At 37.9% G+C, this 19,829-nt stretch overlaps 1 protein-coding gene across 2 annotated transcripts in view; it reads left to right on the top strand.

Annotated features, from left to right (window-relative positions):
* Positions 1-19,410, top strand: part of KCNQ5 (potassium voltage-gated channel subfamily Q member 5) — a 288,690-nt gene extending 269,280 nt beyond the window's left edge. The window contains exons 11-14 of one of the 2 annotated variants that reach the window (XM_072036271.1): positions 5,365-5,473; positions 12,229-12,360; positions 13,230-13,356; positions 13,759-19,410. In XM_072036271.1, coding sequence (XP_071892372.1) covers positions 5,365-5,473; positions 12,229-12,360; positions 13,230-13,356; positions 13,759-14,700 — 1,310 coding nt within the window. In that variant the 3' untranslated portion in view covers positions 14,701-19,410. The remainder of the gene's footprint in view (positions 1-5,364; positions 5,474-12,228; positions 12,361-13,229; positions 13,357-13,758) is intronic. The other variant, XM_072036272.1, reaches the window with a different exon arrangement.
* The last annotated feature ends 419 nt before the right edge of the window (positions 19,411-19,829 follow it).

Below are 19,829 nucleotides of genomic sequence, written 5' to 3'. Positions count from 1 at the left end.
TCAATGTCTTCAAATTAATAAGCTTTATTCTTTCTTTCTTAATTTTGCCACTTAAATACTTCTGCATACTTTGAGGGGTTTTTGTGTTATTTTCTAGACAAGTATTAAACAGTGAAAGTGAAGAGCACATCACGGAAGTTTACTTGTCCTGCCTCCTTCCTTCTTTTATGATTAGAAGAAAGTTTGCCCTTTTTTTTTTTTTTTTTTCCCAGGGATCAAGGAAATAAATGCATGATTCACTCCCTTGGGCCTCCTTTTCTGGCCTTTGCTCTGGAAAGCATGTAAACATGTGCTGCTGCCTTTCCCTGTTTGGGGGAGCTTTGGGCATTCTTATCATTAAGTGTGTGATTAAGTTCCATCCCAATTAGTGTTGCTTTTTTCAGTTTCCTACACAGCTTAGCAAGCAATCATGGTAAAATAATTTATGTGAAGTCTTTACTGAAAGAGAGTCAGCTTGTTGATGTTTCAAAGCAAGGGAAATTTTGAAAGAGCATCACTTCTAGGAGTAGTGGAGGAAACTTGTATTCATGCTTCAAAAAACAGGAAAATACTGAGAGCTGGTGCAGAGATGAAAAGTTTCATGAAATACTTAAAGTTACTAAGCTGAGTTGCATTTTATTTTAATAAAGGGACATTGTGTGAACTGTATGAACATAAAACATGAAAGGGTTTGTACTTAGGATAATTTTTTGAGGGAAAATAGTAATTGAGATTTTGCAATACATTCTGTGCATTATGACATTTGTGGAAGTACTATAAAACATATACAGGATAACTCAATTTTTTTTAGAGAATATGGGCTGAAAACTTATTTCTCCACAGCAAATGCTGAGGGTAAAGAAAGGTACTTCCCAGGCAGTGTGAAAGTGAGTGAAATGCACTGACTTTGTGAGCATCCTAGGCTTGAGCAAGGTGCTTCAACCAGCTGACATCTAGAGCTTTCTTCCAAACTCAATGGCTATGAATTGTTTGGACTTCAATTCCTGTGTTGAATTCAGGATTTCAAATGGCAGTTATAACTTATAGCTTGCTGTAACTCGGCACCTCTACAAATTAGGCCGCCATCTATCTTTCACCTTGAATCATGCATTAAAATTAAAATTATTCAGAAATCTCTTTCAAATAAGTGTTTTTTTTTTACCAAGTTGAAACAAGGCTGTGATGTAACATGAATAATCGAGGGTCATCTGTGAACTGCCAGATTTGGGCACCTATTTAGGTTTTGTCTTGTCTAAAAGGTGACTACTTAAACTCAGCAGAATGGTGTAGATTACCCATACAAAGAGCTTGAGCTTCCTCTTTCAGAGGAAGACTGAAGTACTTCTGTAGGCTTCCAAAAACTAATCAAAGGGTCTATGTTGGGATCAACGTACCACTGACTATCATAGAATCTTTCAGGATGGAAAAGACATCTAAGATCATCTAGTCTGACCTTTAACCTAGTACTAAAGTCCATCACTAAACCATGCTACTAAGTTCTAAATCTACACGTTTCTTGAAGACCTCCAAGGAAGATGACTCAAATGGCACTACGTTGGGAGTGCTTCCATAGGGCTATTCATGGTGCCTACACATGCACTTACTAATGCTTCATTTTTGTTGCTAGCATATGACAGTTCCCAGAAAACAAGTTAAAGAGTATAAAATCTTTTCTATTCTGTTCAACAGACACATAATTGCTTGAATGTTACTGACATCTAAAGCATGGAGCAATGAAGGTGATCAGAGCAGTGTCACAGTTTTCCCGATGTCAAAGCATGTTATTAAACAGAAAACACTTTTTAAAAGGGACACATGATGCTTACAGAAATAATAAATCATGCTTTGTGTGTAACTTTTGCACCGAGCCATATGAAATGGAGCTACAAACATATTTATTTTTTTTTTGCTGGTGACATATAATGTTACAGAACAGTGTAATTCAGAGCAGTGTAATTTTTAGCCTGTTCTTGTAGGGTGATCGTAACTAACTGGAGTTTGCAAGACGAATGCATAAATACTGTGATAAACTGGGAAATATCAAGATGATTTTAATGACTTGTGCATGCCTCTTTCTATTTGTTGGTAATTGCTTATTTGCTATGTGATTAAATTAAGGACTGCTCTTAAGGAAGAAGGAGGAAGAAATTAAAAAGTGGCAAAGACAAGACATTAGTACAAAGTAAATAACGTCAAAGACTGTGAGATAATGGTGGCTGGCCAATGAGTTGTGAAATAAACACCAATTTAAACATTTATATTTTACAGATTGAAACTTATGATCAAAACACATCCTAAATTGTAAAGATGCTGGTATTAGAAAAGGGGAATTGTTTCTGGATTCTCCAACCAGCTGACAACCTTTCTTGCAGGGTTATGTTTAAATTCTGTATATTAGGAGGCTCTCAGGCCATTGTCAAGATCAGATTCACAAGCTGCTCAAGCAACAGATTTGGAAGGTCTGTTTAGAAGAGGCTCCTGGAGAGAAAGATGGACCACTGCTGACCCCACAGTGGCTTGGCAAAGCCTGAGTTCATGCAGAGCAAGTGCTGCCCAGGGTTGCCTCTGGAGCCCACCTGGACCATCCATGGACACCTCGATGGAGAGCAGGAGACACGGCCAAGGAGTATAGGGATGGAAAAGGGAGCAGACACATGCAGGGCTAGGTGTGACCTAGCACTGAAAGGTCTACCTGCCCATTTAATGCCGGGTAGGAACCTCTCTGAGGATAGGCAGCAGAACAGAGTGGGGCTTGTCAGAGGCCACAGCTTAACCCCGTCTGGGAACTGGCAGTGCTTTTAACAGCTGGAGCCACCACAGAGGCCAAACTGGCCCCAACACAGCCCTGACCTCAGGGATGAACTTGAGAGGGACAGAAGCGATACAAGTACATCTCACCTCATAACTATGTTGTACACAACATGAGCTTCCACTGGAAAAATTCATCAGAATGTGAACTTTGATTTCAGTGGCTTTTTAAGCTGGATTTTTATTTTCCAAATTCTTACTATGTATTTCCCAAAGTTTTTCCCAAGTCTGCTTAGTATTATACAGAAACATGAATGTTTCCCATATGAATCAAACAAGTTTTATAGCTTTTCGCAAGTTTTATTGACATGTGGTACTGAACGCCTGCTATAATGAGGGAAATTCATGTCAGTGGGAATATTAGAAAGAAAAAAATAAGGTGATTTATTAGGAGCAGTATCTCTTCTTAAAGCTGGCTTAAATTTATAAGAATTTTCCAGCGTCTGTCTAAAGATTTTGCTGATTTTGTATACACATGAGAGCAACATGAAACACTATAATTGCACCACACTGTTCTCAAAACAGTTCTGCAAAGATATGCTGCATTAAGGAGGCCCTTTTATTAATGACACTGTACTTGGCAAAGGACCCAGGAACCGTATCAGTGAGATAATCATTAGAAACATGTTTATTTTAAACTTTCAAGCTGGAGTCTCCTTTTTCACTGGGGTTACATAGCTGTAGTTCTTCTGACCTAAGAAAAATTATTCCTAATTTACACCAGCATAACTGAGTAGGTTCAAACCTTAGAGAGCCACTGAAAATACCAGTAGCATAAAAAAACTTTATTTTTCATATGGCATTTAGAAATGAGCAGGGATATTTCAGCTCTGGGAGAAGTAACTGGAGAGGCTATCCAGACTTAACACCTGGAAAGTTAGTGCCATATACCCAGCAACTTTGGAGATGGGATTTTAAGTAGTGTGTATACTTAAAAAACTAATTGCATAATTTATTTTAGTTAATTACATGTTTTGGACAGGGATACAAATATTAGGCATGACAGGTGGAGAGACATATACATTTTATCTGTAGGATAAACAGAGTCAGTAGGAAAGCTTTTGAAACAGTGCCAGTAAACATTGTAGGCTTGACTTGCAACAATAGCAAGGAAGGGAAAATTCCAGTTTTGTATGCAAATCTCATTTTTACAATTAAGGTTCCATTTGATTGTTCAGTATGTGTAATTGAGGACATTATTAACTCGTCTGTAAACCATCTCTTTATATTGTGTTAAGTTGATGTGTTAACGATAAAATTTTGTGCTCTTCGCAGCTACAGTAGCTGTTCCTCATGGATGTACCAGTTCAGCAACAGTCAAAAAAGAAAAGATATTCTAGAGGGTAATGAACTAGCCAAAGTTCTGATTTGCCACAGATACATGGCCTTAGCCAAGCCACTTACTGAGTATATCTCACTTTCTTTCTGTTCAAAACTACACACTGACCCTTGAAAGCTCTAAGTTTTGTCAAGGGTAGTTTTAGTTCATGAGTCATAGAAAGCATAAAAGTGATCTTTGTTGTCTTTTCCTGTCAGAACAGTGCCAACCATGAGGCTACAGCAACATAAGATTAAGGTCTTATAAGGAATTAAAAAATGCCACAACTTTATTTTCCAGTGCCTGTCCAAAACTGGCCTTTAAACTAATGAGCTTTAAATTTTAAGGGCTCTTTAAACATTATAGGTCATGACTTGTAAAGTCATACCTCATCAAAATAAATTATTATGGCCAAAAATTAAATCTGTAAAGACAATACAGTAATACCAGTTCCTGAATGTCCAGCCTAGTACAATGCTGTTTATTATGAGATAGTATTCCTAGTAGATTTAAAAGGTGACATGCATCCTTCCATGATTTCTTTGTGTACTGAGATAAACTGGGCCCTTCTGAGATTTCCAGTTTATTCACAAATGGTAATCCTGCAAAGGCGATATTAGGAAAGTATAGAGGATCCATTTTTTTTATTGAGCTCATTCTACTTGAGCTCTTATTGCAAAGACTCCAATGTCTACATGGCTGTGAAGTTTAAGGAGGCAATTGATCCACGTTGCTGTCATTCTCTATTCATTTCTGGCAAAAAGGTGCTTCATTTATCTTTACCTGGAAGGAAATGTTGGATCATTCTACAGACTCCTTAGTCTTCTGGACTTTTTCTTTGTTTTAAAAGTCAGTTTCATTGATGGTGGTAAAAAATATAACAATTTAATATAACTGTAGAGGCTTTTGCCTCTGCCATTTACATCTGCTAGCTCACTGCTTTTCCTTAAGACAGTGAATGTGATGAAAAACAGTGAGATGTCAGGATGAGACATACCGGAACTACACTATTCATTTGTATGAAAAATAACAGGGCTTTCTTACCCTCTAACTTTTACCATTTTCAGTGGGGACTACCCAGTCATTTTATGACACAAGCCTCAACACAAACAAGTGCATCATACAGCTCATAAACTGATGAATCTCTCTTACTTGATTTGTAGTCCCTATTTTTCTAGAATCACTGTGCAGGCAGCTAGAAAACACTAAGGAAGGGATTTTTAAATGCTTGCTGTTTAATCCACTCTTGTATTTTGCAGCTGACACCAGCCTTGGAACAGATGATGTTTATGATGATAAAGGGTGCCAGTGTGATGTATCAGTAGAAGATCTCACCCCTGCTCTTAAAACTGTCATCAGAGCAATCAGGTGTGTAAAAAATACTGAGTGAATAAATATTCGAGATTCCTGTAATTAAGATACTAATGAAGTGCATGTCAATAAAATGGCAATTAGTTGAAATTATTTTTATATTATTACATGGCTGTATTTGTCACATAACTAATGCTAATATGGTTTACTTATTCTTCCTTTTCATCTGTTTTTTTTTGTTTGTTTTTTTTTTTTTAAACTGGAAATATTTCATCCATTCCATTAGCAACTTTTCAATTTCTAAAAATATCACATGATTTGACTCAGAAAAGAAAGAGAATAATGAATGTTGGTTTCCAGTATATTTCCTGTAATCCAAAATATTGTATGGAATTTTGATGCAGTCTTACTGAATGTATATCTCCTTGCTTTGAAAAGTCACTTCCTTCAAAAGTTTGCATTTTTATTGCATTTCCATATTCCTGAAACTGTCGTCTGACTTTTACTGCAACTTTCTTCTGGTAACAGCAGGATAATTACATTCACTCAATTGTGCAAAACCTTGCCTGCCACTATCCATTGAACTAAATATAACCCCGATGATTTAAGACTAATAGTTTCCTTCTTTTCCAAGAAAGTAGCAAACTGCATTGAAACTTATAAAATTACCAGTATTGAAAGCTTAAATTTAGCATTCACTCTCCTGAGGCTGCCAAGGCTCTTAATCTTACTGAATATTTTGCAGCACAAGTCCTGACAGGCAAAATTCCCACCATAGGAGTAAGTCGAGAAGCAAACAGAGCTCGGTCATCCCCTCTGTGCCAACAGCAAGCCTGATGCTCATGCTGGGGGATGACTATATCACAGTTGCATTAGTGCCCCGGCATGCCTCTTCAGCAGGCAGGCAGCAGCCACAGGGGATTTCTGCAAAAATCTATTGAAAGGTGACATTTTCCTAAAGGGGCATTCTTCGCCTTACTTCTCCCAGTGCTATGGGAAGAATGAACTCGAGCTCTTTATCAATTAATTTCATACAGTGATAACCTACAGGCTACCTGTATTTCTTTCTCCTTTTTCCACTGATTGCCATTGTAGACAGATAACTGGCAAGGCAGTTTCTAATTCTCTCCTACAAGCCAAGGCAGCTTGACAGATCACTTGCAGATAGATGTCTGTTCCTACCGTCTTTCCAACCTGCCTGGAAATGACCTCCCAAGACGTGTCAGATACCAGGCCAATGCCCACAGCCACTGCAACGGGCTACTTAAATGTCACCACTGTGAACAACCTCTTGTCAGCAGCATTGCAACAGCTGACAGAAATCCTTATGCACTATGGACATCCAGCTACAAGGCAGACCTGTTCCTTTGAATGAAAAATGCTCAAATTAGGAACAATCAGCATAATCTGTTGGCTCTGGTTGCCAAAGATTCTTGTCTGTAATGCTGCATTTTAAATAGACTGGTTGACTCCGGGCTCCAAATGTGCTTTGCCACTGTATCAGCAAGCGGTGCCAATGGCCATCTCATCCTTAACACTGTCCAAATTCCTTGATGTTTTAATACTGACTAAATTAAGGGAGCTTATTCTTAAAGGCACCACTGGACTGATTGTTCAATGCACCACCTGTGTCTTTTCGCAGAATCACAGAATGGCTGAGGTTCAAAGAGACCTCTGGTTCACCTGGTCCAACCCCCTGCTCAAGGGGCACCTGGAACAAGTTTTTGGCTTTTTTTTTTTTTTTTTTTTTTTGCTAATTATCAGCTCTAATGGAAAGGCACTGAATTTAAATGTCATCATTGGCAAACCTCCTCCATGGTTTCCTCCACAGAAAAGTTATAAGAAGAGCAAAGATGCAGAAGTCTGAATGTTTCAGACATGCACTATTCAACTGATAAAAGTAGACTTTTTAGATTACCTCCAACTTTTTCTCTGTGTGCTTTGCTTACCAAAGAACAACTCATTTCATCACTGATGTTGAGAATACAAATTTTGCATCTCCACTTGCTATCTATCAATTAGTCATGAATCTCTCCCATTTCCCCCTGCAAATGTTAGTGTTTCACTAGATTGTAAACAGTACATATATCTTTCTTCAGAAGCACACCTTTGTTTGAGATCTGTGAAGCATAATATGCAATGATCTTCAGACTTCTGTTAAATGCTATACCTTAGTCTCCCAAATTCAAGAGACTGGAAATTCAGTTTGTCAGATAGGTGATACTCCTCTTTCTTATTACTCAAAGTGCCTGTTACCTGACTACACTGGGATCTATGCAAACATCTGAAGAAGGATCTGAGACACTGCATAGTAATTGTAGAGTTTCAAGATGATAACATCTGTCCATATGGAAACTTGGTCCTTCATTTTGAAGTTTGTTTTTAGCAACGGCTTAGAATTGCAAAGGAAATGGGGGAGGGTGGAGGCTGCTTTTCCTTTCGTGCTGCTATACAGGAGCAGATGAAGACAGAAGGTACTTGAATAGCTTCAGTAGAAATGATGCAAAAAACCCCAAATGTAAGCACACACAGTTGAATCTGTTCCAGCTACACCACCTTGAAAAAACAGGACTCCCAAGCAGTCCTCCTGAAGGCTGGCTGTGCAGACATGCCCGGTAATGTTTCAAAGCCTCCAGCTGAGTCTTCTCCAGCCCAGTTTTTATGCTGCCCCCTCCATCTTGTTTACTCCAAACTCTATGTCAGGACAGACCAGCTGAAGCAGTAGGGAAAGTAAGGGAAAAACTGCAGTTCTTGCTAGCGATATTTTTGTAGCACTGATCAGCTGGCCCCAGTCTTGCTGTGAACAAAAAAAAAAAAAAAAAAAAAAAAAACATTACTATCCTGCAGTCTGAGCTCCTGGAGACTTGGCTGTGCCCATTAGCTCGCAATTATTTAGTTCACAAGTATAGAGGAGAGACTAATAGGACAAGGATACCTTGTTTCAATATATTATAACATCTCTGATCATTTTTTCATGGCAAGAAGCACTAAACTCTGTAATACTCTCCACAACGGAAATGATGGTATTATTGTATTATTTATTTATGAAATACAAAACCAAAGTTGAGAAGCATAAATAAATATGCAATAGGGAATAGCTGCAATGGCAAGAGGAACCTGCTGACCTAGGAGGTCTTTTCTCTCTTTAACACTAGTGATTGCATAGATATATTTTCATTTGTCTTTAATAGAAGATGATAGTAATAATAAATTTAGCTAAATATAACAAGACATGAGGATTCTTGAGGTGATAAGCTGTACAGTTGAATAATCATACATATTTAATAGCCAAAGAAGGAAAATATAATTTACTATTTTTGCTGAGTCTTAGAAATGTTTCTGCAACCCCTGTAGAAAATACTTTTAGCAGCCATTACGATCTTGTTCCATGGTGTTGATTCAGAATCCTCTTTTAAATCCCAATGCTTTGTATATTTTCTGCTCAGATGGTTTTCAGAGTTTATGCAAGTGCCTTTAGCTACTATAGCACCATGCCTGGGAGCAAAGAATGTCTTTGGCTCCTAGGTGATGGGTTAGTACAGGTCAAGACTCCAGAGAGGAGAGACAGTATTGGCCAATCTGCCCTACACATAGTGGAATTAATTCTCCATCACTGTTGTCTCCTCTATATTGGATCTTCATTTCTTCTGCACATTGTAGTTTAGGATTATTTGGCAAGCTAAGGGTAGAGAAATGGAAGAACCAGCACAACTAAATCTGTTTTCCTGTTGTGTAGTGAGTGAGCAAACAAGCTGTGGGTACCTCTTCTAGCTGTGGGCAGAACAACCTACCCAGATTTAATCTTTAAGGCAGGAACTAAGTATGAGTTTGCCTGAAATCCCAGTGCAACGATGCTCCATTTCTTCCTGAGATAGTGACAAGACTGACATGATACATGTTCAAAAAAATAACGTGGGTATGACAGGGCTGCATGGAGGGTTAGAGATGTTCTGACTCAGTGCCAGTCTCAGTGCACTAATGATAAGCATAATACCTTTTAATGCTCTAACGGGCAACATGAATGGAAAATAAAATACAACAAGTGCAAAGAGAGGTATGAAACTTACACATTCAGAAAACACTGTAATTCTATATCAGTGCCGGTGCTTCATTTGACAGCAGTTAAATGAAATGGATACCACTTTTGGCTGCTAGGGGTCAGCTCAGACAAAAGTTGGTATCAGGCCTTTAACTTTCTAACAATTAACAGGGCATGTAAAGATAGTGGACCTGTGTTTTAGGTGTTAACTGGTGAGGAACCATTTTGACATACCGGTCTAATTCAACACATAATAATTTTTTTCTGTTCTCCTCTGGATGCATCATGGAAAAAGGCTGCTACTCATGGCTAATCCTCACCATAAAATTGGCATAATACTGACTTAGGCAGGCTTATACAACAGTGTATCTTCTACCACATTATATCTGAGTTATAAGAACAGCACATGCCACCATAGCATGCAGCGATTTAAAAATAGAATTAACGTGTTGTTTTTTTTTTATTAAAAAAAAAAAAATCATGAGAAGTACACTGTTTTGTTCTTCTGGGTTAACTCTTACTATAAGATACTTCTATTCGGTCAGTGCTAGCAGTTAGGTAGAGCCAGCAGCGACTCGTCTATTTTCTGATGAGTCTGGTTTGCCCCCGTGTGGTGTAACCAGAAAAGACATGTCAAGCTCTATCTTGGTTGCTTTCTCTATTCCTGCCGTTCGTGTTAAAGGCTAGGGGACATGAATAATTTGTGCTCATTTTCCCTTTTTTGCACAGGTAGGTTACCCACACGTGTCTGCATAACTGAGCCTTTTGCTTTTATCGTACACCAGAACAAGTCATTTTGTATTCTAGAAGCACAAATGAAGGAGGCTCAAAAGCTTTTTATTCACAATTCAACTACTATTTTTGCATATGCTCAATATAGTTGTAATATTTTTTCCAAATGGGTGTTGAAACCTATAAATCTCAATTACGTTATTTCTAGATACTGAAATACAACTGAGCTTCTAAAATTGAGAGTAAATAACTATGGAGAATAACTACAAAGCAGCTGCCAGGATCCATCACTGGAAGAGTTCACGTTTTATGTTTCTTAATTAACTTACGGGCTTTTATAATGCCAGCTTTTTATAACACTTTTATTTTTCACAATTTATGTAAGATTATGTGTATTTGAAGCAAAAAGAAGTAAGCAATGAGAGTCCGTTCCAAACACTGCTGAAGTTAATTTAGATGGCATCATGTGAGCTAATACCCAAAACAGAAATGGTATAGTTCTGCCTCATTGGGCTGCTTTCAGTTTGACTTCTGAACATTATGAAGAAACTGCCATGATAACCAAAAAGCTGTTATAGAGCTGCAAAGCAGTGATGAAGATTTTTGTGCACACTGACTAAGAAGCTTCTATGGCTGTTAATAAAATTAGTCTTCTGCCTCTTCTCTTGTAAAGTCACCCATTAGTGATATATTCAGTTGTCTTCACTTACCCTATTAATTCTCTGGCTCTGCTTTTCTAATAGAGTTTCATATTTTCACTTATATTAAGAGAATGAAGTAAAAAATTGTGATGACCTAAACAGAGAGAATAATAACAAAAGAGCAATACTTTCTTGCATGTCAACTACATCATTTATTCTTCATAAGCTGAATAAAGAACTAGATTGCAGGAGATTGTCTGTGCAGCCAGACTATTATGAACAGAACATCCTGGCATCATTTGACAGCTAAAAGGAAACAAAATCCATATCCCAGCTTCAGAGACCTTCAGATTACAAAAGACACCAAAAGCTATTAGTCTGTAGAACTGTCTCACAATGGAAAAGAGGAAAGTGCGTCATCATCCAACATATTTAAAACTTCATGGAGATCAGCCCTGAACTGTCAAGCTGATGGACTGCTCTTAACAGGCCTTTTCCATTTTAATTTCTATCATCAGAATCATAATTCAAGCTCTACACTAGTGACAAGCAATCTCATTTTTAATTGGAAGTTACCAGAATGGGAAATATCAACAACCTGAGCACTGTGGGAATAAATAGATATTATTTGAAAAAACATTTGTGTATAATACAGAAATCAGTAGAGGTTCGCTATGCACTATTAATCTGACTCTATGTATCATGTCTGTCCTAACTATACAAAGTATGGTTTTCCTGACGTTCCACTAAACTATTACTATGGGACAGTGTTTTTGTTATCATTTTGTTATCATTCATTCTCTTACAGCTACTAAATACGCAGCATAATAATCACTGCCATCTGCTCACTGTCATTTGCTTTCCAAATTTGTCTCTTCTATTATTTCAGATTTGCAATTTAATATCAAGCTTTTCATTCTAAGAAGAGCGACTCAGTGGGCATCACTTTTCCACAAAATTAGCATAGAAAACTTATGTAAAGGTTACATTCCAAAAAAAAAAAAAAAAAATAGGCCATCCATCAATGTTGGATACTTACTGTTATCCCATACATAATATTTTTTGCAGTACAATTCAATGTACAATTCAAAAAAAAAAAAAAGCTAGCATAAAAAAGCAGAATAGGTGTATACTGATCAACTAAACACACTCTGCACTCTTTAAAATCATGCTACGTGGTCTCTGTTACATAATAATTCAAAGGGATAGGTACCACGTGTAAGTAATTATAAAATTTGTACTTATAAAAAGGATTTTTTGAAAGAATTCACTTGCCTGAGCTGTATTGAAACTATCTTCAATGTATAAAAGAGACTATCTGACAATATTTTGACAGTGGAATATATTGCATTGTTTTGCAACTGCTTTGAAGATTAATCTGCAAAATGCTTTTTCACCAGAATTATGAAATTTCACGTTGCAAAGAGAAAGTTTAAGGAAACACTTCGTCCATATGATGTCAAAGATGTCATTGAACAGTATTCAGCAGGCCATCTAGACATGTTATGCAGGATCAAGAGTCTACAGTCACGGTATGGAAACATTAAATTATGTCCTGCATAAGCATCTTGTTATGCCATTCACTGTACAATAAGTATTAGCAACGTTTAACATTATTGTGTTACATTTGGGCACAAAGTGTCATCCATGCTTAAGCCCAGCTGTGTTCAGAACACAGCTGAGCCAGAAATTAAATTGTGTGTGAAAACAAACAAAACACCATGTATCTCATTTGTCCCCAGAAGATGGAAGCCTGAATGATCAAAAAGGTTATCCTTTATCTGGAAAGTTTATTCATAAAGAGATAACTTAAGTCAGGAGGTTGCCAAAAGGATGAAGTCATCATTGTTAACTGCCTTTCTCCCACCCTACCCTTTCTTTTCACATGAAAGAAATCGGGAACTACACGTAACGTACCGGGTCAGGGAGCGTATTTTTATGTTCTCAGTTCCCAGCACTAATAAAATAACCATTGCATCATGTGTATTGCTGGCAGCATCGGGGCTTAGACTCCTGCTTAAGACTGACAGCTTCCCCTGGACTCAATGCTGATGCTCTGAAGGGAGACCTGAGGGTGGTCTCTGGTATATCTGTTCCTCTCCAACACCAGGCTGCTGGGGAAGGCACCCACTCTCTTGCCTCCCTGCAAGTCCAGCCCTGGCTCTTCCAGTTGATGGCTAAATTCTGGCTCCCACTTAGTGCCAACGTAAAAGAAAAGCTGTCTGTGATCTACTGTCTAAATGCTCAAAAGTCTCTCGTGTTTTTTTCTAATATAGTTACCTCCTTTCTCAGGTGCTTTTCTGAAGGACTGTGATTTTAATGCTTAATGTACGGATTGAACAAACACTTCCATATTATCACCATTTTGGGGGGTCACAGTAGCTTTTAATTTCTCTTACAGTGTTGACCAAATTCTTGGGAAAGGACAGATCACAGCAGATAAAAGAAGCAGAGAAAAGAATACGGCAGAGAATGAGACAACTGATGACCTCAGCATGTTAGGGCGTGTAGTCAAGGTGGAAAAACAGGTAGAGTCTTCACCATCTTCTGTGCCTGTGCTTTTGTCTTGCCCTGTTGCTTTGTCTATTTTATTGCCAGTTTCAAATGACGAACAGTTAAAATATTTTTTTCTGATAGCTGTTTCATTTACACGTTGACATAAAAGATACATGAATCATATTACTTCAACTGTGTTCCATGCACAGAAAAAATAAGAAAAGAAAAATTGCAAGGTACTGGTTCTTTTTATCAGCTTGCTTATGAAAAATCTATAGCTACCAGTCTTTTGGCATTATTTTTCATGAGTCAATACCTCATATCAAGCTCCTAACATTTTTCTCTTCAGTGGTTACATTTTCCTTTTGCTTGGGTTCCACATACTTAAAATTCATATTTTGCCTTAATATTAACCTTTTCCTCTCCTCCTGTAGGTACAATCCATTGAGTCAAAACTGGACTGTCTGTTAGACATTTATCAACAAGTTTTGCGAAAAGGATCTGCATCAGCGCTCACTTTGGCTTCATTTCAAATGCCAGCTTTCGAGTGTGAGCAGACTTCTGATTATCAAAGTCCATCGGACAGCAAAGATTTGTCTAATTCTGCACAAATTAGTGGATGTGTATCCAGATCAGCCAGTGCCAATCTGCCTCGTGGCCTACAGCTTATACTGACACCAAATGAATTTAGCACTCAGGCTTACTATGCTTTTAGTCCAGCTATGCATAGTCAAGCAACGCAAGTGCCAAACGATGGACCTACAACAGCTAATAACACATCAAACCAAATAAACCAGGCAACTAAGCCAGCAACTCCAACAACATTACAAATACCACCTTTCTCATCAATGAAGCATATCAATAGGCCTGAGCCCGTTCACATTATCCCTGTAACCACGCAGGAAAATATTTCTGATGTCACCGCTTGCCTTGTTGCATCAAAGGACAATGGACAAGTTGCGCAGCCCAGTGCAACAAAGGATCTTGCATGGAGAAAAGGTCTGGATACAGAAGGGGAACCTTTGCTCTCAGTTAAACCTGTGGTGCAAATGGATTTAGGAAAATCTTTATCTGTACAAAACCTTATACAATCAACAGAGGAACTTAATGTACAGATTACTGGCAGTGACTCCAGTGGTTCAAGAGGTAGCCAAGACGTGTACTCCAAATGGAGGGAGTCAAAATTATTTATAACTGATGAAGAGTTGGAGACAGAGGCAGGAACAGAGACTACTGAAGCCATCTCTCGACCGTTAGTGGAAACAACTCTCTCTACTGACTCTCTAAGGACTGGAATATCAAGATCATCTCAAAACATTTGCAAGCCAGGGGACGGTACAGAAGCACTCAGTCTGCTCCATGTCAAACTTAAATAACAGCTTGTGGGCTTTCTTCATTGGCTGGGTCATTCCTCTAGTCATACATATCATAGCATGAACTGTTTTGAAAGCCTTTTTAATATGATAAAATCACAAAAATCAGGATGAATCCGAAAAGCAGTTGAATGAGCCCATATCTTCTAGTTGCATGAAAATGCATGTTTAAGTGACGGCTAAAATTCAGATTTATACCTACAGTACAGCAGCCTTTTGTGTAGTACAGTAGGTTTAAAGAGTTGCCTACAAAGCTAATGCTGCAGGATATATCAAAAAGCAAAAATTTGAGCATTTAGACCTAGTGCCGTTTCTACAGGGCAGAAGTAAAAAACGTAAGTTTTAAAGCACTTTGCTTCTGAACTAATTAAATATATATATATGTCCTGATTTAGACGATAGTTTATGTTTACAACAAAAAAATTATCTACAGCTGCTAGCAAGGTACCAAGGAAACCAGATATATGGGATTAGAAATGGCTGCCAGTTGCAAGATACACACATGAGCTCATCAGCAACCAGTTATTTTTAACTCTGAAAAACAGTATGTTGATATCCGTCCGATTTTTGGTGATTTAGTGTTGTGACAAAAGTACCCGACACACTGCTACCGTCACATTGTTCTTTATAACAAGAACACTCTTTTGTTACAAAAAGTTTGTATCGTAAGGGTCGGGGCTGGCCTCAAAAGTGGATAATTTGGGTGACTGCACTAAGAATTCAGGGGAATCTCTCCTTCTTCCAGTCTCATTGAGGAGCTGTCTCGTAAATCCAAAACATTTTGGCAGCAGTACGTGAGGGGAAGGCGCAGGCACTGCCTTTGTTGCAGAAGCAATGTTTCCTTCTGAGGAGATTTTGGCAATCTGCCTTGCAGTCACTACCTGATGCCGTGACGGTAATTCATAAGGCTGGGAAGGGAGGGACGAAGAGGAACTGAAATACAGAGTAGATCTAAAGAAGAAAGAACAGGGAAGAGGGAAACACAACACAAACAATGAAGAAAAAAAAAAAATAGAAATTTAGATGGGCAAGATGAGAAATGATCCCAGAAAACTAAGGATGAAAGGTAAAGAGGCAAAAATATTTTTTAAATACCAGCCTGTCAGTGAGTACTGTTTCCAAAAAGGCCATGTAGGCAACCAGAAATGGAAGTAGGGAAGACCACTTTACCTGAAAAAAATTGAAGGCAGATTTTTTGGTTGTTTTTTTTTTTTTGTGCTTTGGGTTTTTGCTTTTTTGTTGTTGCTTTTTTGTTTTTGTTTTCTTTCTTCTTTTCTTTTTTTTATTCTTTTTCTTTTTAGTAAAAGGAGAGGAGGAGAGAGGGAAGTTGGCACACACTCTTATAGCTCAACACTGTGTCCCAACCACAGTCATTTCTTGAGAACTTTCCAAGAAAGGATCTTCAGACTCTTTCCTCCTAAAACCTGAGCTTTCAAATCCAAAGCCTACATCAGACTGAGCATTCCTGCTTGATACATCCTCTTTTTTTCATACCCTACCTACACTTCACTCCTGCTGAGACGCAGGAGCAGTGTTAGTGCCTATCTGCACATCCCCAGCAAGGTTTCACCCCTGGAAGAACCCTTGCGAAGCCTAACCAGGCTCTCATTCTTCCCAGCTGAACAAGGTTTTTGTGTGTTGCATACCCCAAAATTTATACCCTATCTGCACCGCAGGCTTGTAGACAGCCGGACTTGGGCTCAACTTCCCTCTAGCAGCAGGAACAGTGAATGTATGGGGGTGCCAGTGCCAGCTCACTCAGGGCAGTGTTTTCTCAAGGCCCAGACCTGCTGGGAACTTGCTATGTACATCAAGAATGTCACTCCAGTCTTAATCATGGCTAAATGCTATAGATTGTATCGTGAAGGATCTGTTTACTATGAAACCATTGTAATTTCTGCTTCCATATTTCCTTTACAGAAGTATTCCTGGATATTACATGATAACCTTATTCTGTGAAAGTACATGCAAACTGTAGAGTGTATATATTGTGTCATTATATGGGGTCCACGGATGGTACACTGTGCTCCATGGCTCACACCGGAGCAACCTTCAGCTGTTAAATCCTGAAAGACACCTTGAAGCACAATTTCCTCACCACTGATTTGCCATATAATTTACCACACTCAGCCTTTCCTGTGTTCTTTACTGTGCAGTCTGGTTATGCTAACGCCTGATTACAGCAGTAATTTTGTGAGGATAAATAGATTTATTTTTTTTTTCCACATCTCCATTCATTTAACTATTAACCTATTTGAATGTCTGCATTTCAGCCAGGCAAATCTAAAAGTTTAAAGTACTATCCAAAACCTAAAAAATTCACAAGTTTGGGGGCTTTTCTTTCTTTTTTTCTTTTTATTTTTCCCTAATGGTTTATGGTGCCTTTCTTGCCTTTCATATGAAGCCTCCTGCCAGCCTAAGTCCTGGCCCTTAGGTCCAGGTCAGGAGCAAGAGATGAGGCACATGGCAACGATGTGCCAGTAACGAAACTCCTTTCCCTTCCTTGATGAGACAGAAAACTAAAGGCATCATGAATTGGCCTCCAATCTTCCACCTTCATCTGCACGAGCAGATCGTTGCACCCCTACTGAGCCAGGCAGGAGGCAATGGGAGAACTTAGCATTGGCTCTGACTGTACACATTCAGTACCAGAAGCAGGGCCTTGGGTTTTGCTGATAATTTATCTCACAGAAACTTGGTATTTTTGCCTTAAATGACATGCTTGAGTCCTTCTAATTTTAAGTTAATTTATTTAATACAATGTTGTGCACAAAAGAATGAATTCTATAAATTATGTATGAAAATGTTAATGTCTTTACAAAGTACTAATAAATCCAGAAGATCATATCTTTTCAAATTATGGTTTAAAATCCTGATTTTTTTTTCTTTTATGCTCACCATTATTATTTTTGTAGCTGCAAGTCTTATCATATAGGATTTTTTTTAACATAATATTGATAGAAAATAGAAAGAGTAGTGAATATATGAAATCCTGGAGAGGAAGAATTGTTTGTTTGGATTTTTATAAGCTTTGCTCATATTTCCTCATCAAGAGTTTCCTGTTTCTATGCTCTCTCTTTAAACGACAGTGTCATGACTGACAGTCATTCACTGGTTTCACAAAAGAAGGACCTGTATGGCTTTTCAAGTCTTGTCCTGAGCTGCTTATTAAATTCAAGCTCATGATAGCTAATAAAAATTTTTTGTGAGTAGGGACAGAGGACAAAATTTTTTTTCTGACTTACAATCCATTTGAGGGTTGTTGAAGAGAGAATTTGAACCTAAGTAAGAGCTTCAGGAATTAAGCCTTATCCAAATAACTGTTTTCTGATCAGCATGTTTCTTGTATCTGATTGAAGAGAGAACTGAAAAGAATAGTTTTGATGATTATTATTTGTTTAAGAATTTGTATTTGCTCCTGGCTTATATGATCTATACTTTTTATTTAAATATGAATATAGTGTTTTAGCCTAGGGTTCAAGATTGCAAAGATCATACACTTTTATTCACAGTGCCCACGGTTGTTACATATGTTTTTGAGATAATCCTACTTAAAGTGACTGCTGTCATTATAGTACGGTGATGAGTAATTCACCTGCTCTTCTGTGATAAGTCAAATCATACTGAATTGCTGATGTATAGTAGAACATCTGATGTACAGTAGTATTTCTGGATTGGGACCTGCAATCCTTACGCAAGCAAAAATTCTACTGAATTCAGTAAGAATTTTTCTTGAATCGGGAGCTGAGACTCAAATCCTTACTTTGTTGGGCATCTGTTTAAAGTGAAAATGGTAATATTCCAATTATTTCCTGAGGAAAATAATACTTAGCTGAATTTACCCATGTCACATTGACTATATAAGAGATAACGCACAAAGTACTGATGTAAAAAGGGAAGAAGATAAGGGACATTTTTAAAAAGCACAGAGAAAAGGAGAATAATCAGAAATGAGGAGTAAGCAGGAAAAGAAAATATAACAGCAAATGAATGAAAAAAAAAAAAAAAAAAAAAAAAAGGTTTAAAGACTTGAGGCTAAATTCATCCTTGGATGGCTTCACTGACTTCAATGAATTCACTGCCCAACTGGGTGAAGTTCAGCCTTCATTGGGATAACCAGGCTCAGTTCCACTGACCTTAAAGGAACTGAACCCACCTATACCAGGAATGAACTTGCCTCTCTGGGCCAACTTTTATCCTGACTCATATGTCATACAATCCTTTTGGATTATCACAGAATCATTAGGTTTGAATGAGATACAGGTCAGAAAAGAATTTGCCCCAGATATTTCTGCTTCACTTTTTTTTTTTTTTTCCAAGTGTGTTAATCGACTTAATTCAAATGGATTACAACATCACACAAAGTGCTGTCACTGTCTAAAAAACAAGTTAACTGGTTTTTGGAATAAGAATTGTCCCCTGCAGCGTCAGTGGAAGCATGTAATATTCTCCCGTTCATTCATCTGAATGCAGATGTGGCCATTCCCTCAGCTACACCCAGGACAACTCCACACATACTCGGTATCACTTGCTATTGGAAGCATTTTTTACTTCTTTGAAAGACAAAAAGCCAGCTTTGCAACAGGTTTAGAAAGTACGAAGGCTGCTTCCACTGACACTGCAACGGCATTAGCCAGTACATTACAATGTTAATTGTAACTTCTTGACAAAGTTGAATCCATATTGTTGTTAATAAAAATGATTTGAAAAGTACTGACCATGCTTACTGTTGTTTTTTTCTTTGCATTATAAGGTTGTATGGTGTGAGCACATATCGGAGCAAAACAACAACAAAAAGATATATATATTTTTTTCCTTTGGATTTTTTGTAATTTTTAAATAAATAGACCAAAATACCACAAAGGAAATGTAGTGGTAAAAAATGCGCGCAAACCAGTCTGCCATGCCCAGTTTCTGGCCACTGTTTACACAGAGTTATGTAAGCTCTGGATGTTTCAACGCCTCTGTGAGGACATTTGAGAGGCATTATTGCCTTCCCTTCTAGGTAAGGGAATTTACTCAGGATTGCGACCACAGCCTGCCTTCCTCACACAGTTCCTTCTGCCGTTCTCCTGAGGATAAAATTTGCATGAAATGCTACTTTTCAGGATTACTTTTTTTAACTTTTTTAT

Source organism: Anas platyrhynchos, chromosome 3 (genome assembly GCF_047663525.1).
Source record: "Anas platyrhynchos isolate ZD024472 breed Pekin duck chromosome 3, IASCAAS_PekinDuck_T2T, whole genome shotgun sequence".
NCBI classification, from domain to species: domain Eukaryota; kingdom Metazoa; phylum Chordata; class Aves; order Anseriformes; family Anatidae; genus Anas; species Anas platyrhynchos.
The sequence above is the reverse complement of the archived record's forward strand: the minus strand, read 5'-3'. Positions and strand labels throughout refer to the sequence as shown.